The following is an 18304-nucleotide window of genomic DNA, read 5'->3' on the forward strand; positions in this document are numbered from 1 at the left end:
AGGATTGGAAGAGGAGATTAGTTACATTCCTCTTCCATTTATAAGAGTACGACAACACTCAACTACCTAATGCTCTTATACTATAATCTTCAACTTTCATATCAATTTTATCGAGGGTCGTTATGCCTTTGAAAAGTTCAAGATGTATTGTGTCTTGTTTAATCACACTTTCTAGCTTTTCTTGGCCTATGTACATCTACCTCTCCTAAAAAGTGTTTTAGTTTATTTCTCACTCTTCTTTGTTGGTGCATCCGCGCGCCTCTTTTTCATATACTTGAACTATTTCAACTTGTTCGTCACTTCTACCTTGTCTTGTATAAGTTCGTTCATAATATCATATTGTCTAGCATGTCTACACATCCATCTGAACACTCTCATCTTCGCTATCTTCATATTTTGATATTGTGTGATCTGGATTGAATAACACTCTGCCCCATACAACAATTCAAACTTAACCACCACGATGTAAAACTCTTTTAAGCCTTGATGATACATTTTAACAACATAGTATTCGATATGTGAGTCTACATTTCTCTCATTTTATTTCAATACGACGTACGATTTCATCGTCAATCTACCAATTTTCTTAAATTTCATATATCCAAACTACTTGAAAATACATTTTTTTAGATACAACTTATATATCGATCTTCTAATTAAGCTGATTAGATATTTTAGGTGAAAATAGATATTTATATAACATATTGTGTGTGTACTTTTGATATTACTAAGTGAAAGACGATTGGACGCAAGTTGACTATGGGACATGCGATGTCATATGTGGGTGTTATTCATGAGTTGTCTCTATCCAAGTACTATATGTAAATAATTTCCCTCTCAATAATTGCCATTTTCAATTATATTCCTTTACGTTTGGTTTCATCTATGTTATTGGAATTCGGTTAAGATACACCAATATAATAATAGAAAAATAATGCAAGTTGAGTACATTTGGGGTGGGTTGGGGTCCTCTTTTAAGAAAAAGAAATCTTGGTTGACATGCGATAATATTCAATTATCGTATAATTTCTTATTTTTCAATGTATATTATCATACGTTTGATATTTTGTTTTCATATTTTTTTTGGTAATTCTGATTCAAATACCGTTTCTTTTGAGTTGGGGATTTATCGGGAATAGTTTTTCTATTCCGTAAAGATAGAGATAAGATTTGTGTACATCTTATCTTTCCAGTTTTTATTTATCGTCTTCTGTATCCATGAATCAAACGATTTCCTCCGATTGAAAGTTTAAACTAAGACGCTAAGTAAAGTATGTCAAATTTATAAAAAGAAAACACTTTTTAAAATTTTATGTACTCTTAATGACTGATTTTACTAGTTATAATTCATCAAGAAGAGGAAGAAGAAGCAACAAAGGAATCCATATGAATTATAGTAAAGTGGTGAGACTGCTCCACCCTTAACTAAAAGTCTTGGCGAGTCTTGGATATGTAGAAAATTTTGTTGGAAGCATCAACCCAAATGGACCTAGCAGTTTGCGACTCAAATTTAATCGGGGCTTTAATACAGACACTAAACACCAGGTGAAAAAAAAAAACCAAAAAAGCAAAGGAAGAGCAATAACCACGTCTAACGTTTGATAATAATAGGCCAAATGTGAAATACTTTGTCAATATAAATATAACTTAAATAGTACATATAAATTGGCCATCCAATGCAAATCCTAGGTTTGGAAAAAGCCCATCTAATTTTGAGGGCCATGACATAAACGAATCCATTACTTAACTTGTTTGGGCCAAACAACTGGACTTTTCAGTATAGACCATGGGCCTGGATGGCAGGCAGTACGCAAGTTTTTGCCCGTACCGTCCCTATTTCGGGATAGTCTTTAATTTTTACTCATACGATTTATGTAAGAAAATTTAGTGAAAATTTATTATTCAAAGTATCCTTAACCATGACTTAATTTTGGTAAATAAAATTATTTTCAATAAAAAATTCCGTGAAGCTTAAATTTAGTGTTATCTAATTTGGAAGACAATTTTTTATTCTTAATATTAAAAAAGATAAAAATCATTAGGGACAAGTTCATGCTATCGAACTTATGTCTCGAAACATAAGTCCATATAAAATTCACAAGAGACAAGTTAGGTCTTATAAAGTTAGCGTATAAACCTAACATATAATGATTTAGAACTGAACTTATTATAAGATCTAACTTGTAAGTCGTACCTAGCGATTTTTTTTTGTCTNAAACTTTCGCATATAGCTATCATAATTAAATTAATTACTCTCATTAGCTAAAGTTTTCATAATTACTAATAGTAGCTATATTTTTAAGTTGCTACAGTGGTGATCGGCTGTGCAATTCTGTTTTCTTCAAAGTTTTTACAAAATTGAATTCAAATTTTTGAAAGCTATGGCGGTGATCTCGGCTAGAAAAAGGTATAAAATTCCTTAATTCACGGAATATTATCTCGTTAGACTTTCCTACCAGTTATATCTTCTTCGTACAACCCAATTGATTTCATCCTAGTACACCCAATCGAATCTCGGCGGCAACTCAATTTTCTCGGCTAGAAACGTATATTTGATTTGCATTGATTCGTATTTTATTTGCATTTATGTAGATGAAGAACTTGAAAAAATAGTGCAATTGAACTGATTTGTATATGTAATTGTATAAATTCTCTATTAATAATTGGAGTTTCATTCTAACAGTTGTTTACAATTGTATTTTAATAAGCCGAGAATTAACTAATTACTCCATTGATAATTGGAGTTTCGGGAGAAGAATTTGTTTTCAATTGTATTTGAATTGATCGAGACATACAACTTGATATCTGCAATTTGAGTAAGTAAATGTATAAAAATAGAAATCAATTGTATAATCTACTATAGTTTATGTCAAATTGTATACGTTCGTAATTGTATAATCATCAATGATTGTTTATAGACTTGTATGTTTTGTATATGTATAATTTTACATTATTTGTAGAATCGTATAACTTAGTGTTTGTATGTGTATAATTACACTTGATGAAATTAGTATTTGTATGTGTATAATTGATTGTTGGGTGGAAATTATGTGAAAAAGTTGTTTGTATAAGTTAACTAATTACGTTTGTAGTTGTATAATTGACATAGATTTGATTTGTGGACTTGTATATTTGTATATGTATAATTTTACATTATTTATTTTGTGGAAAAGTTGTCTGTTGAATGTGTGTTTGTATATTTTTGAATCTTGTTTGTATATGTATACATGAGTTATTTCTATATGTACATGAATGTCTTCCATCAATATTTTGGTAATATATTCTGAAAAATGGGATGATGCAAACTGTTACATTGACTACGTTATCGAGGGGGTAGTTTTTAGAGAAAATGCGTTTACGAATATATGAATTTATACAAACAACAAACCTCAAGAGTACATATGAAAACAACAAATATACAACAGTGGATCCGAACTTGATGAGTTTATACAAATAATATTATACAATTTGAATAACAATTATACAACTATGGGTACAGATTTGACCCAAACCAAACCCAAATACAAAGAAATACAGTAAAATGTAATTTATTTGAAAAACTAAAATGAGATTTCGTTTTACCTCATAAATATACAATTGAATTCGGTTAAACAAACTATGGATTTGTATGAAAATATACAATAAATTGTAGATCCAAACTTCAAAAGTTTATACAAATAATTTTATACAAATTACCTCAACTGTTACACCATCTTCATCTTTAGATATACAAATCTGAAAAATCAAAAGAAATCTCAGTGATATACGAATACAAATCGGAAAATGATGAAATTGCAACAAAAAAAAATGTCAAGAGTAATTAACTGTAAATCAATTACCNCAAGAAAAGAAGATCCAAAAAATAAATGGAGAATTTCACCAGAAAAAAAAAGTATATAAAAAAATATTTTCCTACCCATTTTTCGTGCCCTTTCCAGATCCTTTAGTTGGCTTTTGCAGAAACTCCAAATTGAAAAAATTGATGTTACGAAGAAGACGACAAAGTTTTGTGCATCATCATTGTGACCGAACCAAGCTTCAAAGAAGTAGTCTCATGGGTTGGATTTTTTAAATTTTATAACCCAAGTTCATTAGTTGAATTTTGTCTTCTTTTATCACAGTGTGAAAATAATGGAAAGAAAAAGCGATTTGTTGCTAAAAAAGTAAATTCTTTGCTAATTGAGAAAACGTTTGTTGCAGAATTAAGTGAGAAGGAAAGAGATGAGAGGGGAGAGAGAAAGAGAAATAGTAATAACTATGGTTAATGATATTTGATCATGGTTTAAAGGCTGCTTTATTTAAATAAATATGAACCATTAAATTTTAAAATTGCCATATGTCATTAAATTAAATATGCACTGGACCAACTGGAAAGATTAGTGTACTGGAGAGGAGCCTCTTCCCTCAATTATATGTCTCTATTATCTTATTTTTAGAATTCAATAATTTAACAAATAAGTATTGAAATTTCTAAACTCGACGCAAATTATTAGTTTCATTTACAACTTTAAAAACATCACTTTACTTGACCAACTAAACTTAAATACACCTCAATTCTATAACATTTCGACTTTTTATTAAGAGTTTCATGTTCCTACAAGAGTTTGAAACCACTTGTTCGGTCATGTAGCAGTTCGAGATGTTTCTAAGTTAAATCAATCAAGTAGAGGTGTGTTTTACGATGATTAATAGTTCGGAATGAAACTAATAATTTGCACCAGATTCAGGATTATTTTTAGTAGTTCTCTCATAATTTAGATAGATTAGAATTTTGTAATCAATAAACTTCAAATCTTGATCCGAACCTATCACAAAATTATCTTAAATCATTAAAAAGCCGGCCATTTTTTCTATTATTTGCAGTCGGTTAAAATAAATACGAATTAAGTATCATTTAGGTTTTTACTGGGCCGTATTTTTACCCAAAATATTTTCCCACGTGTAATCCGGATTCTAAAAATATTTTAATTTTCACCCAATCCGAGTAATTAATTGACCAGCAACTACTAAACCCAACTTTAAACCGTGGTATAATAAACTTGGTCAACTAAAAGTCTAAACTTAACCATAGTTAAAACCTTCCTATAAATACCAGCAACCATAAGCCCTTCAATTCTTCTTTTTCCCATGCTTTATTTTTTCCGTTTCATTACTTTTTTTGAGAAAAAAAGCAAAAGAGTTCAGCTTTTTCGCTTCTCAGTTCATTGAAGTAGAAGACAAATTCACGTAACGTTCGCACTACATGGTAAAAATTTCTTTATTCAATTTAATTTATCGATAAATCCAACAGTTTAAACAACTGATTTTTCATTTTTTTTGTGTTTTTTTTTTCATTTTTATGTTCGAATAGCTTGATTTTAGTTGTTTTTGCTATAAAAAGTGTAAAAAAAGGCTCATTTTTGAAGAAAAATTGACGAGTAAATGCAAATGTTCGAATACATGCTTTTAGTTTTGTTTTCAATTTGAATAGTTTGGAATTTAGTTGTTTTTGCTGTAAAAAGCGTTGAAAAAAAGTTCAATTTTGGCGAATTTTGAAGAAAATTTGATGAATAAATCCAAATGTTCAAAAACATACTTTTAGATTTGTTTTCAATTCGAATAGCTTGGAATTTAGTTGTTGTGCTATAGAAAGTGTTATTTTGGTGAAAATTTCAACTAATTTGGAGTTTTTTTTTAAAAAATAAAAAATCTGGGTGAAGGTGCAGAGCGTGAGTGTGGATCCGGATCGGGAATCGGAGCCGTTCATTGAACTGGATCCGACGGGGAGATATGGGCGGTACGACGAGCTATTAGGTTATGGAGCAGTGAAGAAGGTGTACAGAGCGTTTGATCAGGAAGAAGGGATTGAAGTAGCTTGGAACCAAGTGAAATTGCGTAATTTCATGGATGATCAGCAGGTGATTGACCGGCTGTATTCGGAGGTTCGGCTATTGAAAACTCTAAAGCATAAGAACATAATTGCATTGTACTCTGTTTGGAGGAATGAAAATCGCAACACGTTGAATTTCATAACCGAGGTTTGTACCTCGGGAAATTTGAGAGAATATAGGAAGAAACACAAACACGTATCGATGAAGGCAGTGAAGAAGTGGTCTAAGCAGATTCTTAAGGGATTGAACTATTTGCATACTCATGAACCTTGTGTTATTCATAGGGATCTCAATTGCAGTAATGTCTTCATTAATGGCAATATTGGGCAGGTATATCATTGACCTCTTGCTTTATCTGTTATTATATCATGTTTTGTCGAGCAGAGGGTCTACCGGAAACAGTATATGTAGTTGGTGTTGCTTTATCTGTTATTCTATCATGTTTAGTCGAGCAGCCTGCAGGATCACCAGATATGTAGTTGTTGTTGCTTTATATGTTATTCTATCATGTTTAGTCGAGCAGCCTGCAAGATCACTGGATATGTTGTTGTTGTTGCCTTATCTGTTATTCTATCATGTTTAGTCGAGCAGCCTGCAGGATCACCGGATATGTTGTTGTTGTTGCCTTATCTGTTATTCTACCATGTTTAGTCGAGCAGCCTGCAGGATCACCGGATATGTTGTTGTTGTTGCTTTATCTGTTATTAGTATTATCCTTATCTTTATTAACTCTTCAATGTCATAGCTATTTTGTTCAACCCAAAAAAGGATAATGTTGATTATACCTTTGATGATAGTATTTAATAGATGAACATTATAGTGTTGTTCTTATGGTAGTATTCATTTCACCGATTGTCAAGATTTGATTTTTATTTGACTCATGTTGGTCTTTACTGTTATCGATGTCTTAACTTGTTAATGTCTGTTTTATGAACTTCAGAATTTCGAAGGGAGTATGAATGATTGTGTTGTGTTTGTGAAATAGGTTAAGATTGGTGATTTGGGTTTTGCAACTATAGTAGGGAAGAGTCATTCAGCACATTCGGTTCTTGGAACCCCAGAGTTCATGGCACCGGAGTTGTATGATGAGGATTATACTGAGCTGATTGATATCTACTCGTTTGGGATGTGTGTTTTGGAGATGGTGACGTTGGAACTACCTTATAGTGAGTGTGATAACGTGGTGAAGATATACAAGAAGGTAATATCCGGAGTGAGGCCTAAGGCCATGGACAAGGTTAAAGATCCTGAGGTCAAGAAGTTCATTGAGAAGTGTCTTGCTCAGCCTAGGGTTAGACCCTCTGCTTCTGAACTCCTTCAAGACCCTTTCTTTAATGATATTAATGATGATGACGAAAACGACGATGAAGAGTATACTAGTAACAACTTTTGGCATGCGTAGGTCAGCCATTGCTATTATTTGCTAGTATATTAGTTAGTTGTATTAGGTTTTGTTGTGGAGTTTTTGGTGTTGATTTGTTGGTTGTAGTGTTTTTGCCTTTTCTTCCAAAAAGAATAAAAGAAAATGGTTTTGCTTTTTATTATGAAACTATTGCAAAAGAAAAAACAATAGAAAAGAGTGGATTTTGGTTAAGGAGTTTGTACATACATTTGTTACTAAATACTATTTGAAGATTGAATTCATTTCATTGTATTTCCGATTGGACAACACATCACTCGCATCAGATATTTATGCCAAATTATGGTTACATATGATTATACATGTATTAATTTGACGTAAACATGGTAACCTTTCATACCCTTGAAGTGATAGGAGAACTAAATCTTCATATTGGGACAAGTCAAAATTTTGGAATTGGTAAAAGCAAAAATGTGGATTGATTCAAATTTTAACAAAAGAAAACAAAAATAACCTTTGGTATAATGTAATGGCTTTTTATTTATTTAGGAAAAAAACATGAGGTGGAACTTGTAAGCAAAGTAAAGAAGCAGTTGACATATATACTCAAGTTGTCGCCCGCTGTCCCATTTTCAATTTGTTGGACTAAACACATCCCATTAATTTTAAAATATTATTATAAAATTAATAAAGAAAAAGACCAATAATATTTGTTGGCGTGTGTTGCATTTGCCATTTCCCACTTTAAACAAATCGAATCACAAAAGGATAAGTCAATACACACCACCACCAAAGTTTATCGTGCGGTATCGCAAAGTGATAAATATTTATTTATTTTTAATAAAAAAATATTATAATTAGAGTTTTAAAATAAAGATATTTCAAAAATAACATGTCTATCTCCGCGAAATAGAAACAAAGTAAACATTCACTTTATCTCTTCTGATTTTGTATATGAAATTAATTTGGATGTAATTTTTCATGTTTGATAAAAAATTTAGAATTTGAACCTCCAGAATAAAGTTGTTTTTAGTAAGAAATATATTGCGTTTAAAATAAATTTTGAACTAAATTTGAATTAATCGAACTCGAAAGTAAATATCGAACACAAAATAAAAAAAAATTATTAGCACTACATGGAAAAAGAAAAAGTTTGAAACGGAAAAGTAGGAAAAGGTCCAAAAAGAAAAAAAAAACAGCTGTTTTTTATACGGCGTAGGGCCATATGAAACATAATAATTTCTTCACAAGCGTCGACCGCCGGTTTGGTTTGTAGGGTCCAATAACAGTCTTTTTTTATTTCTCGCCCGTGTTCGATATTCATATTATAGGGAAGTATATCAAGTATTTTTTCATATTTAAAATTTAAACTCGAGATCTTTAATAAAGGAAGAAATAACCTCATATACTGCACTATATTATTTAATGATGATATTTTCTATTCACGGTTGTATAAAATAAAAATAATACCAAAATTAAGAAAAATGTAGTTGTAATTAGTATTTATATCAAATCATATCAATTTCTGATAAATTTTTAAAGAGAAAATCGTTTCATTTAAATAACTTGGATATTAAAAGATTATGGTCAAAGATTAATTTTTTTTCTCTTATTTGAAATTTTCTGGTGATGAGAACTCGTTTAATTAGTTTAATACTAATTAAAGATTAATGTAATCATCACTTAAGCCATAGTGCCTCACAAAAGCAGACAAGTGGCTGCTTCTCTGAAGAAAAAAATATGTTGGGCACGTTTTTCATAACACAATTTTTTATTAAAGGTTTTATTAGGACATAATATTTCTTTTTTGGTCTTGTTAATTCAGAAAAGGTTAATGTTTTTATCTTGTTAGTAATTACTGATTATTAACTTATGAAGCAATTAATTTTTTTTCGCATGTTAATGTACATGGGAGGACAAGTTAATCCGAAGTAATAAATTTGTTAAATATCTTTTATCTTGTTAGTAATTATTGATTAACGCATGTGATGCGATCTCTAAAGAAAGTGGTCAAATACAAAAATGGTATGTATTAGACATATCTAAAAAAAATGTTTAATACGTAAAATGTTGTCCCATAAAATAGAGGTGCGACAAATGGAGGAGTTAATTTTGATTTGTATTAAGCTTTAATGACAAACTACTTTCAAACCATGAAGTTGCGCAAACAATTTTGCTTCTACATCTATTGTAAGCACAACTCGGTGCTCTAAACTCTCATTATTTGTGTGGCCTATGGAAGGGCCAAATCATACTGGGCTCTATTGAATGAAACATTGCTTTGTATTTTTGTGAGAATCTATTTACATGATCTGAACCCGTGATTTCCTAGTCGAATGGTGTGGACACTTACCGTTGAGGATGGGTTGTATGATAATATATCTTTTTTTGTTAGAAAGATAAGTAATAGTGTTTGGATGCCTAATCGTGATGCACGCGTATCGACATGGTATAGTATGGGTGTGAGATCCATATTGAATTAGGTCAATTGATTTTGGGTACTTCGATTAAAATTGACATGGAAATTTGGGCATACATTGTATAATGTAAAAGCTAAGGTGAAATTGAAGAAGATCATATAACTTGTATATAGAAATTTCTACGTCAGTCATTTCATCTCCTTCTAACTCTCATCTTGATCAATATTTTCTCCTTGATGAAATACCTTGCATACTGTCTCATAATTTAAACCAACAACTCTATTTTTAAATATTTGAACTATTTTTAGCCGAATCTCCGCACACATATCTGTCCCCCGAAATCTTAAATTTCGTGAAGGATCCGACCTCTAGACACCTGCACACCGAGTCCAATCAACTTAGATATTCATATTCTTGAAACATTTTCCTCTCCCACAAAACCAAGTAAAATAGCAATTCAGTCATATAAACAATTATTGATTGAATACGTACGACCAATCCATTCTAACTAGAAAAATCGAAAATTCTTTGAACTTATAGGTAAGCTCCAATAGTAAAGACACCACAACCTTGTAATGTTCATAAAAGATATGATCTTTGTCCAATTCCTAGTCATTATAGTATGAATATGAATATTACAAGGTAGATTAGAGATCAAGTCAAAACATGAAAACATTGGAAACTATGAACAAAAACAAGGTCACAAAGACAAGAAAATACCAAAAAAATGGATAATACTATGTTGTGAAATCATATGTTAACACACTTAGTAACCTTGTACACTGTCAAACAACAACATTTCATCTAGCTAAATAGATGGACAATCTTCTCAAGTTCATTGTAAGTGTTTTACTTTCTCTTCTTTTTATCAGATTCTGTAATGGTGGCGAGTTTATCGAATCCAAATCATTTATCAGTTTTCTTGTTGCTATTGATCCAAACAATGTACTAAACGTTGATCGAAATGCTTTGTTTTCTTACCCTTGTTACTACAATTTACATGGTGTTAAGTGTGATTTACGTTCCGGTGAAGTCATAGAAATAAGACTTGAGAACATGAATCTTAGTGGTGTAATTGATGCAGAGTCACTCTGTAAACTCTCAAACTTGAGAGTTCTTAGCTTAGCTAGGAATAAGATTGAGGGAACTGTTCCTGAATCGCTATCATCGTGTAAAAGTTTAACTGTTCTTGATCTAAGCAGCAACTTTCTTAGTGGAAACTCATTAGTACTAATGCAGTCATTGACAAGGATCAAGAATCTTAAAAAACTTAACATTTCTAAGAACAATTTCACTTATTCACAACGTATGATGAGTCTACACGCGTTGAGACGTGTAACTATTAAAGAATCTTCATCTTCAACTACAGTAAGTGACGATAAGAAGACAAAGAATCATCATGTGAGTCTGATGGTTTGGGTACTCATATCTCTTGGAACTGTGATTGTGTTTGTAGTTTTAGTATTCTTGTATATGAGATGTGTTGGGACAGTTAAGGACAAGGAGGTTATAAAGGAAGTAGTTGATTATCCGTCTCCTCGAAAAACTCCCTCAGATGAAGTTGTGGATGGAGTGTGTAACACTGAAGAGAAAAGCTCAGAACTTTACTTCTTCATGGAAGATGTTGAGAAGTTTACGATGGACGATCTTCTTGAAGCAACTGCTAACTTAACAAAACAAGGCATTTGCAGCAGCCTTTATAAGGTTCATATCAGTAGAAGTGGTGTGTTTGCTGTCAAGAGACTGAAGAAACTACAAGTGGGGTTCAAGGAGTTCTCGCGAACGATGAAAAAGATAGGGAGCTTGAAGCATCAAAATGTACTTCCACTTGTTGCTTATTACTCTAGCAATGATGAAAAAATGCTCATCTACAAATATCAGAACAGTGGAAGTCTACTAACACTTTTCGAAAGTAAGTAGTCAAGAACTTCAAATTTCTCATCTTGCAATTCAGAATTTTATATCATATTGTTGTTGTTTATTGTTGCAGATTATGCAGAGGGGAAATGGAACTTCCCATGGAACTTAAGGCTGTCGATTGCAGTTGGCATTGCAAGAGGTTTCGCGTACTTATACAGAAGTTCAAAGAAAGGCAATGTCATTCCTCATGGCAACATCAAGCCATCAAACATTCTATTAAACGAAAACGGGGAGCCATTGATAAGTGAGTATGGATATTACAAATTTCTAGACCCTGACAAAAGTTGCCTCTATAAAGACAATGGTTATACAGCCCCTGAGAAAACGTTGACAGAAGAAACTGATGTCTATAGCTTCGGGGTGATTCTGCTGGAACTGCTAACCGGTAAAGTTGTGGAGAAGACAGGATTAGACCTTGTCAAATGGGTGAAATCTATAGTGAGGGAAGAATGGACTGGAGAAGTGTTTGATAGTGAAGTTTCCAACTATGAAATGTATGCTTTCCCTCTACTAAACGTTGCACTCAAGTGTGTGGATCGTTTGCCTGAGGAACGACCTACTATGACAGAGGTTTTGGAGATAATCGAAGAAATTGTGAATGATCAAGAAGACATTTCTCCTTCTTCTATGACTTCTTTTGAATCCACCCCTGGTTCAATGAAGCATGTGTATGCTCTTTAGTTTGAGAGCTTTCTTCTTTATGTATGTGAACTTTTACCTAAGACTCTTTCAAGTTATTTTTCTGAAATGTGTAGCTAGTTGTGTGAAAGATTCAAAGTGAGTGGATGAAAGCAGAAACACTATTCATGTAAGTTTCATATCTTATAAAAAAACAGTGTTTCTTCTGTTGACAATCAGCCTACAACAACACTTTTCTTCATCGAACTCGAGCTGATTACTGGTTGCAGATACTAATATCAGACAATAGCATGCAAGGCAGGCACGACAAGGCCGGGAGGGGCGGGGGGAGGTCTAGACTGGAGTGTTGTAGTACACTAAGGATGAAATAGCACAGCACATATTCAAAATTATTCCAAGGGAAATGCTGAGCATAAATTAAGAACAAAGTTCTAATTAACTACAAGGTACTGATGAAGTAAAACAAGTCTTCAACAGACAAAAGTTGATTAGTTCAGAGCATTTTAAGCATTCACAAGATAAAATGGATAAATACCACATTCATAAAATCCTTAGTGTTCACTTATCCTTTTAGACTTGCTCCTAATCGCGCTATAGGTCATTCGAGAACCATTCACAAAAGCTTAGAAGAAAGCTCTGCTGCCATAGAACACCCGTGAGCTAGTGCTTTTGGGTGTTTGCGATGTCTGATCTGAACTTGAATTCTCAGAACTGGTTGTCCCATTTTCAATGTCCAGTGGAAGCTTCATCTTTGCCAATGACTCAGTAAATTGCTGCATACTTTTCATGTACATATCCACAATATCCTGTTGCACAACCTTTTGCTCTGGCTCAATGACCACTGGCTTTGGAAATGCACTGGGGGGCTTGCTTTCCGATATGTTGCTCTCAGAATTTCCAACATTATTTTTACCTGTGGGACATTCTTTAGAGGCTGACGCATATTCTTCCCCTGGAGACTTGGAAGCTCCTTGGGTCTCGGAGGACTGAGAGCTTGCGGGATGCAAAGCTGTTGGAGAGTCGATGGTTGATATGCTGCTAGGAGGCGAATCACGCTTTGGATATTCGTGGAAATTAGCAACCTCACTTGGAACATTTTCCATATGGACATCAACTTCTGGGCTGAGCTGGTTTTCTGTATCAGAAGAGACCAAGCTATCCGAGCATTGAGAATCTGGATTACTGCCTGGCATATTGAAGTACTCGGAGACCATAAGATTATTCTCATTTACAATCTTAGGATCTGGGAACTCAATTTTGTCAAACTCATTTGGAAGGGACTCACGTGCTTCGCTGTCTGTCCGAGATGCATCAGTTTCTGATATGGGAAATGCAGGAATTTCAATAACTTCAGGTGAAGTTCCATTGTAGGAAAGGGACAAGTGCACAAATCCTGCTGGGGAGTGAAAGAGATCAGTCGACGAAAGAGAGAACTCTTTTTCTAGCTTTCCATTTTTCAAGAAGATTTCAGATAGGGGGACTAGTGCAAATCCCAACAATTGGTCTTCCAAATAATTCCTCACCCTGCTCATCATCCATATCTCACATTTAACAGAACATTTTATCGTACGAACATTGAGCCTTAGATTTTCATTGAAGACTGGACTTTTCCCACCGCCATTAATGGTTTGAGTGGAGACTGAACTTTCAGGATCACTTGTAAGGCAAAGTTTTGCATAAACATCTTGTTTATGGTAAATGCAGATGTTGTGGATATCTCTAGCCTGATGTACGTACACGTCGAGAACACCAATGAAGTCCTCCATGTTGCAGACTTCGGCCTCCTCTCTATGAGCAGAAATTCCCCGGGATAGGCCAGAAGGGTTCTTGCTGAAAAACTCATTGCTTTGCTTCTCAGAGTCCGCGAAAACGGAGGAACCCTTAAATGGTGACACAACAGACTGTGGAGAATCCATGAAGCTGACCACAAATAGAACCTAAGAAATTCGAAGGATAAGATCAATATCAGATATCACATCGGCTAAAACTGAACACATAGCTATGAGCAAAAACTGAATGATCTCCATAAATTAAATAGCATATAACAGAGGAACGACTAGTAATTGAAGGAGTAGATATATATATGTTTTTAACACAAACTTGTTTTGGAGCACATAACAGCTATACTGGAGTTTGCCATAAGAACTAGCCCCCCACGAATGGTCCCTCCACACTACATGTCACAGCCCAAACCCATGATACGTATTGTCCGCTTTGGCCCAACAGACCTCATGGATTTGTCCCTTGGGCTATGCAATCATCGAGCCAAAAAGTGTGCGTATCACGTGAACTTGTGTTATACCTTATAAAGCTCTTAAACTTTCCTCTCCTATTTCAATGTGGAATTCACCTAATGTGTAACATGCTCCATCAAACAAGAACTAGCAGCTTTATTTAAAGTGAAAACCTTAACGAATAAACTCGTTAACCTAACTCAGATACATATTTGGACCAAGTGACAATATTCAGAGCTCATAAATGATAGCATGACAAATAAAAGATCAAAGATAATAACAAGATCATGTTAAGAAGAAGAAGAATTCCACACAGATACAATTCATAACCGAAAGAAGTAAATGGAAACAAAAATGCAATCTTCTTCCTCGGATAGAATAAAAATAACCCTAAAGTGAAAGATTTGAGATTGGAGCAACATGTTAGTTAATTTTAAGATGAAGGATATTATAGCATAGAATGGACAGAAACAATCAAAATTAGGAAATATACCGAAATTATGCTAAAGAATCAAAACCATAAGCTCAGGCAGTCTACCCTGATACAAGCATCATTGGTTGATTCCATCACTCGAACACATGACCTCTAGGTCACACGGATACAACTTTACAGTCGTTCCAAGTCTACCCTTCAAGACATAAACTCATCAACAAGCACAAATTCAGAATCTAGTCAACTAGTTAACTCAATCAATTCTCCTAACTTTAAAAAGACTTCAGCTTTACTCATACCAAACTGAAAAAAAGTTAAAAGGAAGGAGAGACAAATCCTCAAAACACACCAAAAAGAATCACTTCAAAACTCAGGTTCCCACCTTAAAGTAACAAATCACACAGCTCTGATTTTAAAAATAAACAGAACCCCATAAAGTATTAACTATCCAGCACCTCTGAGAAGCAAATAAAGCTACAACCTTTAACTTCCTCCCAAAGTGTTAAAACTAAACTCAGACACCAAAGATAAAATAAACAAAACTACAAATAGAACCCCATAAAGTACTAACTGTCCAGCACCTCAGAGAAGCAAATAAAGCTACAATCTTTAACTTCCTCCCAAAGTGTTAAAACTAAACTCAGACACCAAAGATAAAATAAATAAACCTACAAACAGAACCCCATAAAGTGTTTAGCTATCCAGCACCCATGAGAATGCATAAAGCTACAATCTTTACCTTTCTCCTCAACTATTCAACTTAAATCCAGCACCAAATCTACAAGAACAAAGCTACAATCTTTAACCTCTTTTCAGTTTTCCCCTTCAAGACCAAAAAACACAAAACTGGCTTCAAAATCAAGAACAGAAAACAGTCTCACACATAAACTAAACAAGTGCAAAATCAAGAATTGAGCAAAAACCAGAACAAAGTCAAAGAATAACAACACAAACAATCAAAAGTCCATGAACCCAATTCTTACTTACAGATTGAGTCTCTGATTATTAAGCCAAAAAACTATCCAAAAGAGTAATCTTTTATGGAAAATGAAGAAAATCCAACTCAAAAAACGAAGCAAAGGAGAAGAATAATTGAGATTTGCAGAGAATAAAATCAACAAGAATGATGGTAGTGGATTTGGAAATTTGTCAGAAAGTCCCCTAAATATTTGTGCTCTAATTTTGTACTATCTGTTGGAATTTTATACTAATTTTTGTAGATTAGTATTAGGATTTGTTTTGCATTTTTTAATACAAAAAGTTAAGTATTAGCCCCACAGTAGACGCCGACCCATTGCCATTGGCTCACTACTCCAATCAATGAATGGACTTTTTAGTGCGTTTATACAGTTGGTGTCTGCACATTGGAGCGTGTCTACTACCTGCAAATTTCTTCGGATGTGACAAATTATAAATTACGATGATCGATGGTTTATCGAAAATAATATTTTTATATCTATTAATGAAGTTTCGTTAAATATGTTATTGTTTATATTAAATAATCAAGCTTAATATATCGATAATTTTTTAAATTGTGAAAACAATCTCTTGAATAATATTTTCTTATTTTTTATGGGTGAAAACAAAGATCTTTCGTAAAAATGATGGAAGTTTAAAAATGAGTTTGTGAAATGCTATAAAATTAAATTATAGGTAAATTTCATTTGGATACTCTTTTAGTTTAAAGTAGGAACAAAAATATTGTATGTGTTCTCAAACGTCTATAACTCTGTATAGACTATGTTATCTCGTTAATTATATATATCAAATTCAATTTGGAACAAGTTCGAGATTTTATGACTTATTGAGACCACACACAAAAGTTTTTATTAAAATTTAAACAAAGAATGCTTAATAGAAACATGTGTTCATATGTTAAATTGAAATAATTTGTAGTTTGAATATCTAGATGAAATTTACTGAAAAGCTTACAAGGTAATCAAAACACATATAAGATTTGAACTTTGATAAACATTTAGCATAAATACAAAATTGGTGTCAAAACTATTGAATTTAACGAAATAAGTAAATTCAAGTCTACAATTACTTTACGAATATTCTCACACTTTACATACGTTATACTTTCTTCCATGAGTCGACTTAAGGTAACTACATTCAAAACTTTAACAACTCAAAATTCACATTCATCCAAGGTAGACTAAACTTTAAAAACTTTGTAAACATCAATTAATTTTAAAATATCAATCCAAAAAAATGAACATTGAGAGAGGAATCTTGAAACAACAATTTTCATCATTTCAATAAATATGGACGTAGAAAAAATTAGCACAAGAATACGAAAATGTAGCCAAAGTTTCTCCCTTTAATATTTTTTTCGTCAAAAAATATGACGTTTTCACATGACTTATTTTTTGTATGACCCTTTTTGGTGTAGAAAAAAAGACAAAAGGATAAGGTTCAAAAAAAAAGGGAAAAAAACGTCACGGGTGACCATATTCTATGTTTTATAAAACTTGTATTTTATTCAAATCATGACCACCAAAGTTTGAGATAAAATAATATTTTAATTAAATTTGATTTTAAAAAATTATCTTTAAATATTTATTTGATTATAGATTGTGGAATAGATTTTGAAAATCTGCATTTAGAAATTCATTCACTAGCAAAATTCAAAAAGAATAAATTCAAGTAGAATATATAGTTGAAACACAACTTTAAAATCCAGATCAAATAAGAGCTAGATATATTGAGTTCGAACAATGAAAAGGAGGCGATTCTTTTTAAAATTATTTCTTATGAATAACATTTTATTTATTAAAGTACTTCACTTCTTAATGTGAATTTAAATTAATCAGAAAATAAAATGAAAAGGGGCACTACAAGAATAGTTTACGTTTGACAAAATTTAATAATCTTAACTCAAACTCTATATTTATATTAAAATTTTGATTCAACATGTATAAAAAATACTATATTCAGATTTCGAAACTCAAAAAACTAACAAATTTATAATCATAACTCTAACTAAAAATTAGACTAATATTAAAAGTGAATACGAAACACCAAATAAAAAATCTAACACGAAAAACTTGCTCCTTTTGGTGGAGCCCTATGAAAAAATATCATAGTTTCTCCGCTAATTGAGGTTTTTTTATTCATTAAGAGCATACCATCTTTTTTAAAACTATTTTTTGTTTAGTATAATTTGCCACATAATTCAAAGTATTAGGCCTACTACCCCAATAATCCAAAAGCTAAAAGTTAAAGTGATATATAATATGGGGTCACCAAAAGTTGGATCTTTTTATTAAATTTATTGGTCCCCTTGAATTTTATATAAAGTCATCTAAGATCAAATTGGACTTTTTTGCTCATATATTCTTGTTCTTCTTCATCTTTTCTAGAATTTTTCAACGGTTATTTGTTTTAGAATTATGATTCTCAAAATTTCGATCAACTAGTTTATA

The 18304-nt window shown here is 32.4% G+C and overlaps 3 protein-coding genes across 5 annotated transcripts; 2 read left to right on the plus strand and 1 right to left on the minus strand.

The window, feature by feature from the left end:
• The first annotated feature begins 5117 nt into the window (after window positions 1-5117).
• Window positions 5118-7490, plus strand: LOC125877177 (probable serine/threonine-protein kinase WNK11). The gene is made up of 3 exons (XM_049558512.1): window positions 5118-5245; window positions 5700-6200; window positions 6856-7490. The coding sequence occupies exons 1-3, from the start codon at window positions 5243-5245 to the stop codon at window positions 7270-7272; spliced, it is 921 nt and encodes a 306-aa protein (XP_049414469.1). The 5' UTR covers window positions 5118-5242; the 3' UTR covers window positions 7273-7490.
• A 2976-nt stretch (window positions 7491-10466) lies between these two features.
• Window positions 10467-12251, plus strand: LOC125877691 (probable inactive receptor kinase At4g23740). The gene is made up of 2 exons (XM_049558917.1): window positions 10467-11562; window positions 11641-12251. Exons 1-2 carry the CDS (start codon window positions 10467-10469, stop codon window positions 12249-12251), a joined length of 1707 nt encoding a protein of 568 aa, XP_049414874.1.
• Window positions 12252-12688: 437 nt separating this feature from the next.
• Window positions 12689-16082, minus strand: LOC125875651 (uncharacterized). Of its 3 annotated transcripts, none has more exons than XM_049556657.1 (2): window positions 15860-16082; window positions 12689-14146 (listed from the first exon to the last, which is right to left on the minus strand). In XM_049556657.1, exon 2 carries the CDS (start codon window positions 14123-14125, stop codon window positions 12833-12835), a length of 1293 nt encoding a protein of 430 aa, XP_049412614.1. In that variant the 5' UTR covers window positions 14126-14146; window positions 15860-16082; the 3' UTR covers window positions 12689-12832. The 3 variants fall into 3 exon arrangements, with proteins under 3 accessions (XP_049412614.1, XP_049412613.1, XP_049412615.1); XM_049556656.1 differs by having other exon boundaries at window positions 15864-16081; XM_049556658.1 differs by lacking the exon at window positions 15860-16082 and adding an exon at window positions 15616-15694.
• Window positions 16083-18304: the final 2222 nt, after the last annotated feature.

The sequence above is a fragment of the Solanum stenotomum genome, chromosome 9, assembly GCF_019186545.1.
Source record: "Solanum stenotomum isolate F172 chromosome 9, ASM1918654v1, whole genome shotgun sequence".
Taxonomy (NCBI): Eukaryota; Viridiplantae; Streptophyta; class Magnoliopsida; order Solanales; family Solanaceae; genus Solanum; species Solanum stenotomum.